The sequence below is a fragment of the Eublepharis macularius genome, chromosome 4 (assembly GCF_028583425.1).
Source record: "Eublepharis macularius isolate TG4126 chromosome 4, MPM_Emac_v1.0, whole genome shotgun sequence".
In the NCBI taxonomy this organism is placed as follows: Eukaryota; Metazoa; Chordata; class Lepidosauria; order Squamata; family Eublepharidae; genus Eublepharis; species Eublepharis macularius.
Window position 1 is genome coordinate 16,900,805 of NC_072793.1, and position 17,541 is coordinate 16,918,345.

The window sequence follows — 17,541 nt, forward strand, 5'->3', positions numbered from 1 at the left end:
CCCGTGCTGTCTTTTGCCTTTCCCACAGGACAAGGGGCAGCCAGCTAAAGGGAAAAGCAAAAGGCAGCAGGGATGGCTGAGAGGCCGCCCGCACCATTCATCATTCACCAGGACAAGGGGCGCGTGGGCAAGCCAGCCGCCCCTTGTCCTGGGGAAAGGCAAAAGGCAGCACGGGTGGCTGGGAGGCCGCCTGCGCCATTCATCTTTCCCCAGGACAAAGGGGTGCGTGGGCAAGCTGGCCACCCCTTGTCCTGGGGAAAGGCAAAAGGCAGCGCGGGAGGCTGGGAGGCCGCCTGCGCCGTTCGCCTTTCCCCAGGACAAGGGGTGCGTGGCAAGCCAGCCGCCCCTTGTCCTGGGAAAAGGCAAAAGGCAGCACGGGAGGCTGGGAGGCTGCCTGCGCCGTTCGCCTTTCCCCAGGACAAGGGGCGCGCGGCAAGCCAGCCGCCCCTTGTCCTGGGGAAAGGCAAAAGACAGCGCAGGTGTCTGGGAGGCTGCCCGCGCCGTTCATCTTTCCCCAGGACAAGGGGCACATGGGCAAGCTGGCCGCCCCTTGTCCTGGGGAAAGGCAAAAGGCAGCGCGGGTGTCTGGGAGGCCGCCCGCACCGTTCGCCTTTCCCCAGGACAAGGGGCATGTGGGCAAGCCGGCCGCCCCTTGTCTTGCAAGGCAGGTGAATGGCGTGAGCCACTCGTGCTGCCGCCAGCTCCGCAGCGCACCGGGACAGCTGGCTTGCTGCGTGGGCAGGGGGCGACCCAGGAGCACACACGCGCAAGAGCCTGACTCTGGTTGCCCCCCTGGTGTGAATGCCCCCTCCCTGAGGGGAGGCGGCTCGTTGCCAGGTTAAAAACTCCCCCCCTCTGCTCTAAGTGTGTGTGTGTGTGTGTGTGTGTGTGTGTGTGTGTGTGTGTGTGTGTGTGAGTGTGTGAATGTCCCCTCGCTGAGGGGAGGTGGCTTGTCACCGTCTCCCCATGCCAGCTGGGCCTGGCAGCTGCCACTACCACCCACTTTCCCACATGGCTGGGAATAGCAGCATACCACGCATTGGCCTCCCCGATCCCCAAACCACGGATCGGAAATGGGAGATGACAGGTGTGTATCAGTGATTTAGGGTCGTCGCCAGCGCGTATCCATGAACAGCTTGATCAGCAATTTTTTGGGGATCGTGCCCACCTCTAGTCCTAATGAACAAAGGTAAGTGAGCTTTCTTACTCATCAGAGCTGATCAGGGGCTATCTGCAAACTGAACAGCACAAAAGAGTAGATACTTAATTATCTAGCATTTAATCACAAAACTGGTGGAATTTAACCAAGCAGAGTATTAGAATGTAATAACATACATAGATTACAGTAAGGTAATTATCTGTTTCTGTTTTTCTTTAGCCTTTCTTCCAGTGCATAATTTTCATTTTTTTATTGCGCTATCTGGAGATGAAATACGGCAGCCCAATAATGAGAAGAGATCCTGTCTTTAGGTTTGTACACATAGACTAAAATGACCCTGGGCCAAACGTGAAACGGTTTTCCTTTGCCCCCTTCAAGCATTGACTTGCTATGCTAAAATGCTTCATTTTGAAAGTAACAGAATCCACTAATTTAAAAATTACCCATTTTCCTAATTCTGTTCCCATATTCTAACAATCACTATTGGGGTTTTCAATGGAAACTTTTGTTCTGATCTTGTCCAGTGTGAATGAGGGGCATTTCATGACATGTTTGAATCTGAAGGAGGGGCATTTTCAAGTCTTCAGTCATCCCAGCCATAGATGTTTCCTGAGGTTCAATTATAGTCAGGTCCAGGGCTTTTTTTCAGCTGGAATGCAGTGGAACGGAGTTCCGGAACCTCTTGAAAATGGTCACATAGCTGGTGGCCCCACCCCGATTGGCTGTGCGGAGGGCAATCTAAACTCCCCTCTGTCTGGAGATCAGGGGGTGGGGCCACCAGCCAGCCATGTGACCATTTTCTCCGAGGGCAACCCACTGAGTTCCACCACCTCTTTTCCCAGAAAAAAAGCCCTGGTCAGATCCAGTATTACATTTAGGAACTAAACATGAGGGATTTTTTATTTAAAAATCCTGAATTTTAAAAAATGAAAGAACGTTGCCTTGGGGGGGGCATGCTTCTTAGCAATGCCAATCAACGGTGTCAAAGCATGCAGTGCTGGCAAGAGAGAGAGAAGAAAGTGGCACCAGTGGTGGGAGAGAAAGTGATAGAAGGGACAAGTAATGAGGCAGCAGGCGGGGGAGGAAGAAAGAGGAGGAGGAAGATGGAGGAAGCAGTGCCAGTGTGATTGGGAAGAAAGGAGGTGGTGGTAGCAGGGCGAGGGAGGATGGACGGAGGCAGCGAAGGACAGTAAATTACTAGAAGAATAGTAAATTACTATTCGAGATACAGATATGCAAAACCTTCTGCTTAAGACTTTATTTAGTTATTTATTTGTTTTTTTAGTTGCTATTGACCCTAGGGTCTCAAAGGAACTTAACAACATTTATCTCATATTAAGTTAAAAACCAACATAAGAAACATTAACAATAAAATTTAATATTGCAGTTTGGGGTCACATCACACAAACAGAGGGCTGCAGTCCTAAGAACATTTTCCTGAGAGTAAGTCCCATTGAGTAAAATGAGAATTGGGAACGGATTCCTCCCGATATGTGATAGAGTTCTTCAATTGTCATTTGCCTCTTGGTCCAGATTCTAGCATTGTGGTGCACAGTTGGCTGCATTCCTTTTTGCAAATAATCCCTTGGTCCACAGCATTTTGTAATCTCTCTGTGATGCTTGTGATCTCTAGGATTTCTCCACAGAGCAAAAGCAGCCGTAAGAATCCTGAAGAAGCGAGTGAAGATGATGACAGAGACGTTCAAGATGAAAGGACAAGAGTACAATATGCAATGGCTTCACCGGATCAGGAAGAGGTAAAAGATAGCATATCTCATATTATAACTTGTTCTGGTGTTTATTTCAATGACTTGCTCTTCAGATTATTAGATCAAATCCATGTGTTTTCTGTTAAATCATGTCCCTTTTTTTGGCTCTGTAAGATAGGTGGAGAGATGAGAGAAGTCATATTATATTCACATAAAGAGCCGACAAGAGCCCTATTGTTTTTTCCCATTGATGAGGAAATCTCTTGCCAAGCCACAAGAACCAAAAGAGTAATACTTTTGTTGCTGAAGTTTAAAGCACCTGCTTTGAGTGCTTCCCTGTGCTTCAGGTAGGAGGGGGGAATCCCCCCAGCTGAAGTTTAAAGCGCCATTTTTGGGGCTTCCCCTTGCTTCAGCTGGGAGGGGGTTCAGCTGAAGTTTAAAGCACCTATTTCACAGCTTCCCTGTGCTTCAGCTGGGAGGCGGGGAGACTCCCCCGCCTGCTAGCTGAAGTTTAAAGCCCCTTTCTGGCACTTTAAATTCAAACCCTGAGGCTGGCTCCAGCTGACCAGTGGAGGAGGGTGCTCCTCACCAGTCAGCTGAAGCCAGCCACGGGGTATGAAAGTGCCCTGAAGCTTTCTGAAGCTACCAGAATCGCTTCAGGAAGCTTTGATCCGGCATTTCAGAATCGAGGTCACCATGCTTTGATTTGAATCTTTCCAAATTGTGTCTGATTTGGGTATTTTTCCTGAATCAGAAACCCAAATCGCACAACTCTGGTTCAAAGTACAAAAAGTAAGAACTCTGGCAGGTAAACAGGATCAGGGCTATTAAATTTCATATGTCTCCTTGGTGTTTCTACCATATAAACCTCTGGTAATTATTGGGTAGTTAAATTGATGAAAAGTAAAAATATGTAATACTTTTTATTGAGTCTAACCTAAATGACAAGAAACATTGTGCAAGCTTTCAGGTTTTTCAGAACACTTCATCAGGCAAATGTTCCAGTTCCAGATCCAGATTGTCAGGCAGCCCTGTGGCCTGCCTGCCATAGTGATTTCTTTTATTGTAGGGGATGGGGGGGAATAGCTTGTAGGTCTGCTGTTCTTTTACTATTTTCTCCGTTGTTGCTATTCTGCTCTCTGCTGTCTTATCTCAAGGCGCTTGGGAACCAGCCGATTGACCTTGGTGCCTGACTCTCTCTTCCTTCCAGCTTTCCTGCGCAAAACTACATGCCAAGACTAATGGAGGGAGGGGGGGAGACTTTGTCAGGAAACCCCTGACAAGCGGCTGAGTCGGGAGTGAAGTGCCCCTGGGCTTCGATTCGGGTTTCCAGGGCAACAGGAGTTCAGACAGAGTTCAGAAAGTCCATGCCTACTGTTGCCAAGGGAATTGATTGAAAGGTGCCAGACTGTCTGGCTTGACAAATGGCTGATGAACACCACAAACAGGGCTTGGAACGAACACATGTTCGAACAGGGCATCACGAGCAGCTTGCTCGCAGACAGCTGATCGGGCTGTTCGTGGCTTTTTTTTTTGTTCGTATTGCTGTCCGTGCCCACCTCTAGTGTCAATCTCTTAATAAAGACCTTCAGCTCATCAAGCCTGATCTGATGAAGTGAAGCAGTCTAGGAAAATCCACTGGCAGAGCCTGACACAGATCTTAAGACCCTGTCATGTCAGCTTTTGATATTGGATGCTGGCAGATTTGCAGTCTCTTGTTTGAGTGCTGTATGTGTTACATTACAGTACTTACATCTTGTTTGATGACCCCAGCAAGGTCCAAAACTGTTCACAAATTTTAGTTAAAATGATGATGTGAGGTTCACAAGCCATGTTTACTCAGGTTCCAGGAGCATGAGGAAGGAGTTCCCAGCCCACCCCAACTCTGCACACGTCAGGGGAGGGGGACACCCAGCCTACCCAAGCCTGCATCAGGTGCAAGAAGGAAGGCAGCCACACTGCCTGAACCCTGTGTCAGGTGGGGTAAGGGAGATGGCCATGCTTCCTGTGCCCCATGCCAGGCAGGAGAAAGGAGGTGGCCTCACCTGCCTGGGCCCTGAATGAGGTGGAGGGAGGGAGGTGGACACTTGATCCCCACGTGAGGTGATGCGGCGAGGGGGGGAGCTTGTGTGTTTCTTTTGTTATTGATTATAATAATTACACGAGTGGGCTATTTGGCAATTAATATAAAAACAAAACAAATTCTCTATATAAGCAGACTACAACGGGGGACGGGAGATCTCGTGATCTTCTGTTTTGTTCTGGTTTATTTTGTTACCGCAGTCTCAGCCTCAGTTGGTTTTACTTTTACAAGGCTGCTAGCATTTTCCTATTGAAAGCAAAGGCATAGAGAGAACCCAGTGTTCCTTAGCAGATCGGGGGTGGGTTTTTTGATTGACTGCAAGCTGTAGCCGCTAGGATTACAAACATGCGCGATGTATTCCTATCCTTTCTCCCAGTGCCTGCCCTCATGTTCCAAATTTTCCTTTGCAGTCTTTTTTTAAAATTTTTTTTTATTGGATTAGAAATCACTATAATATCCATTACAATCAATTTCCTTTAAATATTCCAGTTCTAACCCCCTCCCTTTCCCCCCCTTTTGTTGACTTCCAACAGTTTTCCAACCCCTTATCCATTTTTCCCCCTACTCATTTCAAACTTATTTTATTCTATTAAGCATATACTTTCACTCTCTTCTAAGCTTATCTATTATAACACAGTGCTATCTCTATTCCCTTTCCCACTTAACATATCAACTAAGTATTACATTCCTGGCGTATATTCTTTAATAGTAACAATCATTTGTCTAATTTTGTACTCTATATTCTATCTTATTCATTCTAGTCTCGTCAATATGGGACAAACAATTTGTCCCTTATTCTGCATAACTTTAAGTACTTCTATAAACATTGTATACATTCAATATAAGTCAATCAATTTAACTTGTACTCTATATGTTGTTCTTTACTTCCTTCTATCTTATATTCCTTCTATTTTGATTATATAATTTCTCCATTATACAGTTGTCTGCCGTAAATAATCAATCAATTTGACCCATACTTTACATATTTCTAAGTACTTCTGTAAACTCAATATACATTCGGCATAAGTCAATCAATTTAACTCATATTCTGTATGTTACTATGTATTTCTTTCCGCCTTTCTTATATTCCTTCTGTTTTAGTTATATAATTTCTCCATTATACAATTATCTGCCAGAAATAAAATTAGTTAGTTTCTATCCTTATAATTCTTATAATAACACCTCTATTACTTAATACTATATATAGTAGTCAAATAAAATAGTTGCTTAGAATTTCTCATTTAACTTTCCTCCCCCCGGTAAAGTCACTTCCCTCTTCTTTTGTTGTATTTCAGTAATTTTCAAACTGCCACAGTTCTCCTCCCACCTCCCATTTTTTCACCAAATATTGCTTCAACTTTTCCCAATCCATGTTGAACTGTCCTGGATCAAGGTATTTTCCTTTGCAGTCTTAACACCTTTGCTCCCCAAAATTATCCACCACATATGCAAATCTACCTCGTTTCTCCTCCTGCTCCCTGCCTGCCCAGATTCCTTACCTTCCTGCTGTCACCAAAGGTCTTGTCAGTCAGCCTCTTCCTTATGCTGTTGTTCTTCAAGCTAAATGGCTGCAGTGCTGTCTGCAGTAACTGTGTGGAAACTTTCTAATGAATTCTCCAGTAGACTTTAATGTTGGAGATGGGTGCTTGTTGTTGCCTCCAAAGGTTGGGGGGGGGGGCTTTATTATATCTGTCTGAACTGTCTCCTAATGGGCTTCTTTGGGGAATACTACAGTCCCCTCAAGTTGTGTCCAGCTTGGGTGAAAAACCATGACTGAGAAAACCTGAGAAAAGGGGGAGGGTCTTCTGGTGAAACCAATGGGAAACAACAAAATAGAATTATGAAAATGAAACAACAATCTTAAAAGAAATAACAAAACAATACTATATGAAACAACTCAATAACCAAACAGTCCCTTTTAAAATTAATAACAAAACTATGAGTTAAGATTTTGTTCATATGCAGTTTGCTTAACAATTAATGCCTAGTGACCATTGAGGCGATTGGTTACCTTTTATTGGAATGTCTTGGTGGAACTTTAAAAAAAAAACTTCCAAATCTGGCTCAATTTCTTTTACCACCTGGACTCCTGCCATGTTTCCTGCCTGCTCACTTCTTCTGTCTGTTCCACATGCCCCCTTTCTCCAAGCCATGTAAGGTTTTACCACAGAAACCTATCCTTTCAGCATCCCCTTTTCTCAGCTGTTTGTCTTCTCTGCCCTTCTTGTCTTTAGGTGCTTGTCTTTCTCTACAGACCTTTCACATTTGTGTTTTTCAGTTTGCTTCCTGCTGCACTTCCTTCCTCCACACAACTGCCTTCTTACCCTAATTCTTGTGATCTCTTCCTTTGGTTCATCTTTACAGAATGATACAAATATTCTATTGCAAGTAAGCCTCCATCTGAAGCTAAAATATTTGTGCACATTCTACACAATCACATCAGATCAGTCAACTGCTACCAAAGGCCTCACCACCATCACAGCCAAAAATGTATTGCAGAACTACTCATTATTTTAATAACAAGGGAGCTTGATGGTATCCTGACATCTAGTACTATATCTTAAAGTAATGTCTAGGTAAAGGTGAAGATAGCCCCCTGTGCAAGCACAGAGTCATTACTGACCCATGGGGGGATGTTGCATATCAACATTTTCTTGGCAGACTTTTTATGGGGTGGTTTGCCATTGCCTTCCCCAGTCATCTTTACCCCCAGGAAACTGGGTACTCATTTTACTGACCTTGGAGGGTGGAAGGCTGAGTCAACCTAGAGCTGGCTACCTGAACCCGGCTTCCACCAGGATAGAACTTGTTGGAATATATGTGTGTTGCAACGTCTGACATTCAGTCATTATGGGGTTAATGTGTTTACCTACCATGCTATTGTTTAGATTGACCTGGAAAGGGAACCTGGCACAGAGCCAATAATCTGCAAGCCCGGGAACTGGAGTGAGTTTGTAAACTGTTATTGGTCAATAGGTCAGGTGACTTTCTTTCTAGGGTCAAGAAGAAGGAGGAGGAAGAAGATTCTCCATTCAGTTATCCCAGATCTTTGTTTGTAACCAGTAGTAAGAATGTAGCTCCAGGCATTTATTTTTTTGTAACAATCCTGTTAACCTTTTTCCCTTTAGAAGTAAATGATTTTAAAAGCTAAACTTGTGAGCTGACTCTCTATTGATTCATGATCCATTGCACCTCTGATTTTAAGTTATTTTTAACCTTTTCCCCAACAGAACTCAGGTCATGAGCAGAGCTTGGGCTGTAGTAGTGCAGCTTACCACTCTGCGCCACAGGACTCTCTAAAGTAATGTTGCTACAGATGAAAACCCAGAGCTTGTGGCCAGCACATCTGCCCCCTGCTCTTGTTTGCCCTCATTGCAAAAGTTTGTGAACATGATGTTGACAGTTATCCAAACAGGAGGTCTCTTTAATTAGTTGAGGGAACTAGCATTGAAGGAGACATACTGAGAAGGGGAAACTAGGCATCTCCACCTAAGTATACTGGGATTGTTCCCTTAGAGAACATTCAAATAAACAGGCAGATGTTCAACAGAAAAGGTTTCTTTATTAACAAAGGAATAAAAGGCAAGCATACAGAAAACCACACACAGCATACACACAACTAACTAAGAAAACAGAGAGAAATAGGAAAGCAGTTTCAGGGGAAGGGCAATATTTATCAGTCTTGGAGAGGAAGAGGTCTATGGAGGCAGCAATACAGTGACCAGCAGTACAATGATAGAGAGAAGAGACAACTCAGACATATCTGAGGGTGAATGTATGGATCCAGAACACACACACATTGAGCACATGGCTGGAAAGTCCAATTATAGGGCAAAGTGTTCCCTGGGGCAGTGCTGACATCTTGCTCCCAAAAACAATAGTTTGATGGCTGTCACCGGGGGTTGGACAATAAATTTAGAAAGTTATGATATGATTATCTATGATGGATTATAGGTAAAAATATTCCTTGAGGACTTTCTAAGCACCAGGTGGGGAAGCTACCTGGTTTGCTGAATAGCTTGATTAAGTTAGATAGGTGATGGGGGACTATGGAAGGGCGTTGATGAGAAACTCAGGAGCCTCTTGGAAGACCTCATTGTTTTAACTCTTTGCATTTTTCTAGGGCATGGAGGGGGCCACCAGACAATCAGCTGCCTGTGACTCATGTTCTGGTAGTTTTCCAGCTCCAGCTGGGCTGGCATCTGCCCTGGCTCAGGCAGTGCCACATGAGGAAGGGGTTTATGAAATTTCATATCCATAAACTGCCCTTTCCAGCGTGAAAAGGAGTCTGACTGCTAAAAAAACAGTGTAGGGCCATGAATGAGTCAGCTGAACAGAGTGCCTTGAACAAGAGGAGGAGTGTCCAAGAAGGCTTATGTGTATATATAACCTAAGCAAGCTTCTTCTTCTTCTTCTTACTTAGAAACCAGTCATTATTGTCCACAATCTGCGCAAGGAATACAAAAGCAAAAAGGCTTGTTCCTGTTTGAAGAAGAACAAAGAGCAAAAGAAAGCAGCCACCAGAAATGTCTCTTTTTGTGTTAAAAAAGGTTAGCTGAAAAAAGTTTTTATTGTATTATAATTTGGAGAACACCATATGGCTGGAGAACACTATATGGGTGGTGCACAAAGCATCAGCATTCCTGATGGTCATAATATATCAAAGTATTGTGATGTTCTAAAGAAATAAAGTACTAATACAACAATTACAAAATACTTAACTTGTTCTTATTTCATCTGTGCACAATTTACCATCAACGTAACAGTACATGCAGTCTTCCCACCTTCAGACCTATACATAAAGTGCTAGTGCATTCAATACAATTGATGAACCGTCATTTAACAACATTCAATATTGCTTTTATAAACAATTCTTGATATAAGGTGCACAAAGTCCATCAATGCCAATTGTAGGTCAAGGTGTGCAGGGTGGAAAGGAAACTGTCTAACGGGCTGACCGGTTCGCTATAGGTCCCGTTTCAGTTCTTTGTCAAAGATGGTCAAAGAGCCGATGTCAATTTCACCATTCCTGAAACCATCCTATTCCTCCTAAGGCAGCCTTCCTTAGGAGCATTACCTGACGTCTGGCTTACTAGTGGTTGAATAGGCTGATTTCAGGAATGGTGAAATTGACATCGGCTCTTTGACCATCTTTGACAAAGAACTGAAACGAGACCTATAGCGAACCGGTCAGCCCGTTAGATGGTTTCCTTTCCACCCTGCACATCTTGACCTACAATTGGCATTGATGGACTTTGTGCACCTTATATCAAGAATTGTTTATAAAAGTCATATTGAATGTTGTTAAATGACGGTTCATCAATTGTATTGAATGCACTAGCACTTTATGTATAAGTCTGAAGGTGGGAAGACTGCATGTACTGTTATGTTGATGGTAAATTGTGCACAGATGAAATAAGAACAAGTTAAGTATTTTGTAATTGTTGTATTAGTACTTTATTTCATTAGAACATCATGATACTTTGATACATTATTGCCTCTCACGATTCTCTCCTCTTGGTGGTCATGGCAGTGGCACTCCTGGCTACATCCACCACCCAGCATCATTGGAGAAAGGGTCTGCAGGCACGGTGGGCAGCTATGACTGCAGGTGGTGGGAGAACTCACAAGTGGGCAAAAGAACGCATGGCCAGGTGGAGACATGTGGGTGGGAAGGCAAGGAGGGAAGCCTAGCAGTGGGCTTAGCACACACACACACACACACACCCATGGGAGTCGGCCCTGCTACCAATTGGCCATTTCACTGAATCCTAATGGTACTTTCACTGAAAGTCCATTTCCTAACACAAAGTAAACCCATTTTCTTTTCCTGTGAAACATTTTATTGTAAAATTGTCCTTTTGATAAAGGAACTGCCCCCTCCTTTCTTGGTATCCCATGCTCAATTAGACTCAAAGATCCCAGACATGGGTCAAGGGTGCTCATGCAGGTGCATCACATAGGTGCATCCCTTATTCCATGGTAGCAGTGAAATGAGTTAGAACAGGGATGGGGTTTTTGCTCAAAAGCCAGCAACTGAGTTGAACTAAACTATTCCTGATTGGAATAATGTTTGCTAAACTGGCATTATAAAAGTGCTATAGAATTTTCTTAGTTTTTTGTGAATCCTTGCATTCTTTGTGTTTCTTTCCTTGTTCTATATTGAGCCTTTAATGTATTCTTTCTGTTTTTATTCTGTTGCACTATGATTGCTATTATCTTTTGATTTTTATTTATTCTTTATTTAACCTACAATAGTTTCCTCTCCTTTTGTTAAGAAAAAAAGCATTGATAATCACTGAAGCATTTAAAGGATCTAAATCCTTTTACGTACATTGCAGGCTGTGTTTTGTTTCCCTTTGTATTTATGGATACAGGCATGCTTGGGTGCAGCGTCCTGCAGTTCTTACTTTTGAAAAAATGCATGTATCTTTGTTCCAGGAGAAGTCTGGGGACTATTGGGGCCCAATGGGGCTGGTAAAAGTACAACAATTAGTATGATTACGGGAGACACAGAACTGACTGCTGGACAGGTACAAATGAGAGTAAAGTTTGTGCTATTTATTCTTCATTCTGTGTAAACATATCCTGCATTCTCACACAGTGTAAATTTTCCTAGTATCCCAAATACATTATAACCCATACAGGCATTTTCTCTGTCTATAGCCTTACTCCTGACTAGACATGGGCGCGAACCAAAAAAATTTAACGAACCAGTGGTTCGCGATTAGGTGCTGATGACGATCCCGAGATCGTGAACTGCAACAAACATTTTCTGTTGCCAAACCAGTTCGCTGGGTGCGGAATGGCCCCTGTGGCACTTAGAGAGCCCATATTCCTGGGGAGTCTTTTGCAGGCTCTCCTACAGCCATCACCCAAGTTTGGACAAGATTGCAAAAGGGATCTTGGAGTTATACCCTCTCCAATCCAAGGCCCCCAGGAAACTCCTACAAAATTCCAAGCTCAATTATACTCTCAGTCTCTCTCCCCAAAGGCTAGCAAGTGGCAAGCAAGAGCTCTGTCCCACTCCACTGCTCACTGAAAGTGAAACCCAGCCTGGGAGTCCACGGCTATTTATAAGCACAGGTCCCATTGAGCAACGCAGGAGGTCTGTGTTTGGCCGTCAGAGCTGCCTATCAGGGTTTGCAGGGATGAGATTGGAATGCCCATGGCTACAGAACACCCCCTTCCCCCTCCCTCCCCTGGGTGTCTTCTCCCAACTTGTAACCGCTTTGCAGTTCCATGGTTGGAAGGAAGACCTGCCGATCAAGGTAAGCTGGGCTTCCATTCAGGTTTCCAGGGCGACAGAAGGAGTGCAGACAGAGTTCAGGCATTCCCCCGACTCTGTTGCCAGGAGAATTGATTGTTGGCGCCTGACTGTCTGGCTTCCCGAACCGCGGCCAAACGCACCAAACCAGGTGTCTCCCAAATGCTGGTTTTTTCGCCATGGACAATCACGAACCGCCGGATCGCAATCACGCGGTTGCCAATTTCATGTGTTTTTTTGAAGTTGGTAATGCGGTTCGTGCCCATCTCTACTCCTGACACCTGCCAAATCCTCCCTATAATTTACAATTTTAAGGGTCTTTTCCCACACCTCTTTTAGATAATGCCCCTTTCCCCAAAAGGTCTTGTGAATCCAAATCCAACCAAAATTAATGATGTAAATAGAAAAATAGTCACATATTAAGACAAAGATTATTTTTATCAGCCAAGCTCAGAACACTGAATTTAGTAATGTGTGTTGGGAAATGCATGAGCACAATACTTCCTTCCCTTAGAAGCTGGAATGCTTATTGCAACCTTGTATATTACAAGACTGTTAGCCTTGGCCTCTCTATTTTACTGGGGCTATGTGATGCTCTTACAAATTAATTGTCCCATATTTGATTCTTCCCTGTGCGCTCTTCTAACTTTTTAAATTTGCAATTATGCTGAATAAGTTTAAAGCAGATTGTAATACCAGATATTTTGAATAGGTGCTGATAAAAAAGGCCAATGCAGCTACATCATTTGCAAAAGAAGAAAACGGTACAGGTTTTCTTGGCTACTGTCCTCAGGAGAATGCCCTTTGGTCCAACCTGACCATGAGAGAACATCTGGAGGTTTATGCAGCTGTGAAAGGGATAAGGAAAGATGCTGCTGCTGTTGCCATCAACAGGTATGAGGAGCCAATGGTCCTCCTTATAGGATTTATGTGAGAGTTACAGGATATTGAGAATAAAATCTCTTACTTCCCCCTTTCCAAACTTGCTAGATTAGGAAAGCCAGTCATAGAAGTTCTTACATATTTAAACATTAGCTTTTATGCATTTTCAGTTGGATAGTACTGTAACATAACATAAAAGGGAGTCAGTTTGGTGTAGTGGTTAAGAGCGGAAGGACTCTAATCTGGAGAACCGGGTTTGACTCCCCACTCCTCCGTTTGAAGCCAGATGGGTGACCTTGGATCACTCAAAGCTCTCCGGAGCTCTCTCAGCCCTACCTACCTCATGAGGTGATTGTTGTGGGGATAATAATAATATGCTTTGTAAACTGCTCTGAGTGGATGTTAAGTTGTCCTGAAGGGCAGTATATAAATCGTTATTATTATTAAAAACAGCAATATTTAGAAAACAATGGGAGACCCTTTCAGTTTCCTAAGGCACTCTGTTGCTGTCCTCAAAGTGACTATTCTTCAACAAGAGAAGCTGAATCGGAGACTACAGCATGAAATTTCTGAATTGACCACAGCATAAACTGAGCAAGGCATTTTTCTACCATGGAAAAGTCCATGAAAGTTTATGCTACAATAAATCTGTTAGTTTTTAAGATGCCATAAGATTCCTTTTTATTGTTGTGGCAACAGACTAACATGCTGTGATGGAATGCACTTTAAAGGTTTCCTATGTGCAGCAATCAGAGAGCTGGAAGAGAAGAAGTTAACAGTTGCCTGGAATGAGAGCTTGATTGACAGACTGCTCTCGCCTCTCTGATAGGCCAGTAAGAAACAGCCTTCAGGTTGACAGTTGAATGCTGACAGGATTTTGTTTTTCAGAAAGTGTGTGTGAGGATCTGACAGGGAAGGTCAGACAGGTTCACCGTCTGCATTGAGGAAAAAAGAAGTCTTTTGCCTTGACTGTAACATCATTGTCCTGAGGGAGAATTCTAGTTAAGAATTCCAGGTATAAGAGGCAGTACAAACTGAGGCCCGTTTACACAGCTGTGAGAAAACTTGGGAGTGTGTTGGCAAAAGGGGTAGGGTAGTTTGTTGAGACTCCCTGTCAAGCCAAGTGAAGAAGGGTTCTATCTTCTTAGGAGAAGATTAATTCCTGCCTAGTTTCTAAAGGAGGGTTGGATCTGAGGAGGACCCCGGGTCTGTTGTGAAGGGGAAACAGTTATAAACTAACTTAAGGAAACCTGAATTGTCAAAGGGAACTCTGTGAAGAAACACTGTGGGAAAATCTGCCTCATAGCGGGGGGCTGAAGGGGAGGGAGTCTATCATACATGCCTATTCTTTTGGAGTTTGCATCCAAGGATATTGAAGCATCCCTGAAACTTTGTTGGAAGATTGTGTGGGTTCTTTTTCAGTCTCACATGGCAAGTATCAGTTTCAGAATAAGCCATATGCCGTTTTTTCTTTCAGAATTGTGCAAGCGCTGGAACTCCAAGAGCATTTGAAAAAGGCAACCAAGACACTAGCTGCAGGATTAAGTAGGAAAGTATGTTTCATTAATCTTGGAACTGTCAGCCAAGTTTTAATGTTAACTATGCCCACAATATGCCTAGATTACTACCATCCCATGCCTCATATTTATTTATTTACTTCATTTCTACTCCATCTTTCTCCCCAGTGGAAACCTAAAATGGCTTTCATCATTCTCCTCTTTTTTATCTTCACAACAACCCTGGGAGGTAGGTTAGGCTGAGAGTGTTCAATTTGCCCAAGTTCACTTAGGAAGCTTCCATGCCAGAGTGCAGATTCAAACCTGGGTCTCTGAGATTCTAGTCCAAACTCTATCCTAGACATTATGCTGGCTCTATTCATAGTGATAACGTTGAGGTGAGCCTTCAGATTTCATTGGATTGATGGTGGGGATTAAATGAATGTGAAAATAAAGGAGTCTCAAAACATTACAAGTATAAGGAAGACAGCAAGTCTCCAACCATATATTCACTCTGCTGCAAATGCAGCTGGTTCTTATCTCATACTTTGCTCTGTCTGCTAAAATCTCTAAACTGGACTGGGAATTACCTTTGAGTATTCCAAATATTTTCATTATATACCCAAAGTGTGTATAATGTATGCTACATAGTATACTATTATAGTATGTATATATACACTATAATAGTATACTATTTACTTTGAGTTACACCCCTCTAAGTCCATTGAACTTAATGGGCTTAGAAGGTTTTAACTGCGCTCAGGATTGCATTGATAATTACTTCCAGCATTAGTATACATTCCGTAAAAGAGTAATACATTGCGGAGGAAAACAAATCCCTGACATTCTAATTCTTTGATGTAAGAGTGTCACAAAATATAGGAAGAATTCTAAATAATTACAGGTGTATAACTACCCTGTAATGATTTTAAGTGTGTGGGGAGGGGGGGGTGGAAGAAAGAGATGAGTGAGTGAGATGATTGGTTGATGACTGAGAGTGTGGGCGAACTGTTTCTCTCTAAAGCTGACAAACTGTGTGTGCCTGAGAGAGAAAGTTTATGTATATCTGTGTGACAGCCTATGTAAGGAAACTTTAAGAACTGATAACTTTCTTTGAAAGCTTATGAAATACTATGAAACCGATACACTTCTTGTAAAAATAAAAGTTTATTTTGGTTGTTGTGGGTTTTCCGGGCTGTATTGCCGTGGTCTTGGCATTGTAGTTCCTGACGTTTCGCCAGCAGCTGTGGCTGGCATCTTCAGAGGTGTAGCACCAAAAGACAAAGATCTCTCAGTGTCACAGTCAGTTTATTTTGGTTTTTTGTTTTATCCCAGGGTATCTGTCATTCCTATATATCTCATTCCAATCCTCATAGCCACATAGTCCCATGAAGGAGCCTGACGTTTGGATACATTAAAAGGGAAATTTAAATTACTTATTTTGGAATATAATTCCTGGTGGCAGCTATCTACCCAGAGGGTATAAGAAGAGGGTTAAAGGCAAACTCTAACTAACTGAAAAAGAAAGGAGATCGTAACACACCCTGCCCGATTATAAGAAACATTTATAATAGGGAGCCAGTCTGGTGTAGTCCAGGTGAGCATGATCTCGTCAGATTTCAGGAGCTAAGCAGGGTTGGCCTTGATTAGTAATTGGATGGGAGACCTCCAACGAAGACCAGGGTTGCAGAGGCAGGCAATGGCAAACCACCTCTGTTGGTCTCCTGCCATGAAAACCCGACCAGAGGTCGCCATAAGTCAGTTATGACTTGAGGGCACTCTCCACCACCACCACTGGTGTGGTGTAGAGCATTGGCTTGGAAAACTGGAAACCTATTGGGTGGCCCTGGGAAAATAATTTTGTCTCAAACTTATCTACATCACCAGGTTTTGTTTCTTTACTTCATTTAAACTCTGCCTTGCTCTCCAATGGGGACCCAAAGCAGCGTACATAGTATCCTCTTCCATTTTATCCTCAGAACAAACCTGTGAAGTAAGTTAGGCTAAGATTGTTTGACTGGCCCATGGTCACCCAGCAAGGTTCCATGGTGGAGTGGGGATTTGAACCTGCGTCTCTGGGATCCTAGTCCAGCACTCCAATTACTATACCACACTATCACTCTCTGGGTTGTTGAGTGAACAGAATGTGATAGTCCTCCTTCCTCCACCATGAACCCACTTGGAAGAAAGTTGGATAATAAATGAAATGCATTATAAATGTGTCTAGCTGGCCAGTTTGTCTGTCTTAAGGTTGGTGTATTTTAGCATGTTCTCACCCATACTTTGGTAAATAAATTTCCAGGGCTTCTCTATCTGAGCCATTGCAGACATACTTTCTGTCCAGGGGTATCCTCTTTCTCTCCCTCCCCCTCTCTCTTTTTCTTAAAGATCAAATTTATTTTCCTCCATTTTAGTTATGCTTTGCTCTGAGTGTGCTGGGTGATCCAACTGTGATGCTGTTAGATGAGCCAACAACAGGAATGGATCCCAGAGGAAAACGCCAGGTGTGGTGAGTGTTTAAAATTGGCTTTGTAAATTGTCAGTGAGGAGCATACCATTAGCGCTCAATACATACTTAGGCTTATATTCCAGCACATAAATAAATAATTGGAAATGTGCAGTTTTTTTCTGAAAAATCAGATACTTTTACTACTTTGACTAAAAAGGTTGTTACCAGAACTGCTCTTTATTATAATGGGGAATTAGCTATAGCAGTCTGTAACTAAATATTAAGCGCGGATCATAACCTATGTTTACGGAGGTCCCGATCCCAGACACTCTAGTGAAAAAGAGGCAGACAACAAATAAGTTCAAACACGTGTATTTGGTGTGGCGTAAGCCTAACTTGCACAATCATACAAGGAACACACAAGATCTAGGAAATACAGAGTAGGAAATACAGAGACGTTCGCATTAGCGGGTTCCCAACGATGGTAAGGGAAATA

The 17,541-nt window shown here is 43.2% G+C and overlaps 1 protein-coding gene across 5 annotated transcripts in view; it reads left to right on the plus strand.

The window, feature by feature from the left end:
• The window catches only part of LOC129328905 (ATP-binding cassette sub-family A member 9-like), a 146,647-nt gene that overhangs the window by 105,936 nt on the left and 23,170 nt on the right, over positions 1-17,541 (plus strand). For all 5 annotated transcript variants that reach the window (XM_054978220.1, XM_054978219.1, XM_054978221.1 and 2 more), the window contains 7 exons: positions 1,379-1,470; positions 2,793-2,916; positions 9,375-9,501; positions 11,393-11,484; positions 12,931-13,112; positions 14,578-14,653; positions 17,011-17,105. In XM_054978220.1, the coding sequence (XP_054834195.1) occupies positions 1,379-1,470; positions 2,793-2,916; positions 9,375-9,501; positions 11,393-11,484; positions 12,931-13,112; positions 14,578-14,653; positions 17,011-17,105 (788 nt within the window). The remainder of the gene's footprint in view (positions 1-1,378; positions 1,471-2,792; positions 2,917-9,374; positions 9,502-11,392; positions 11,485-12,930; positions 13,113-14,577; positions 14,654-17,010; positions 17,106-17,541) is intronic.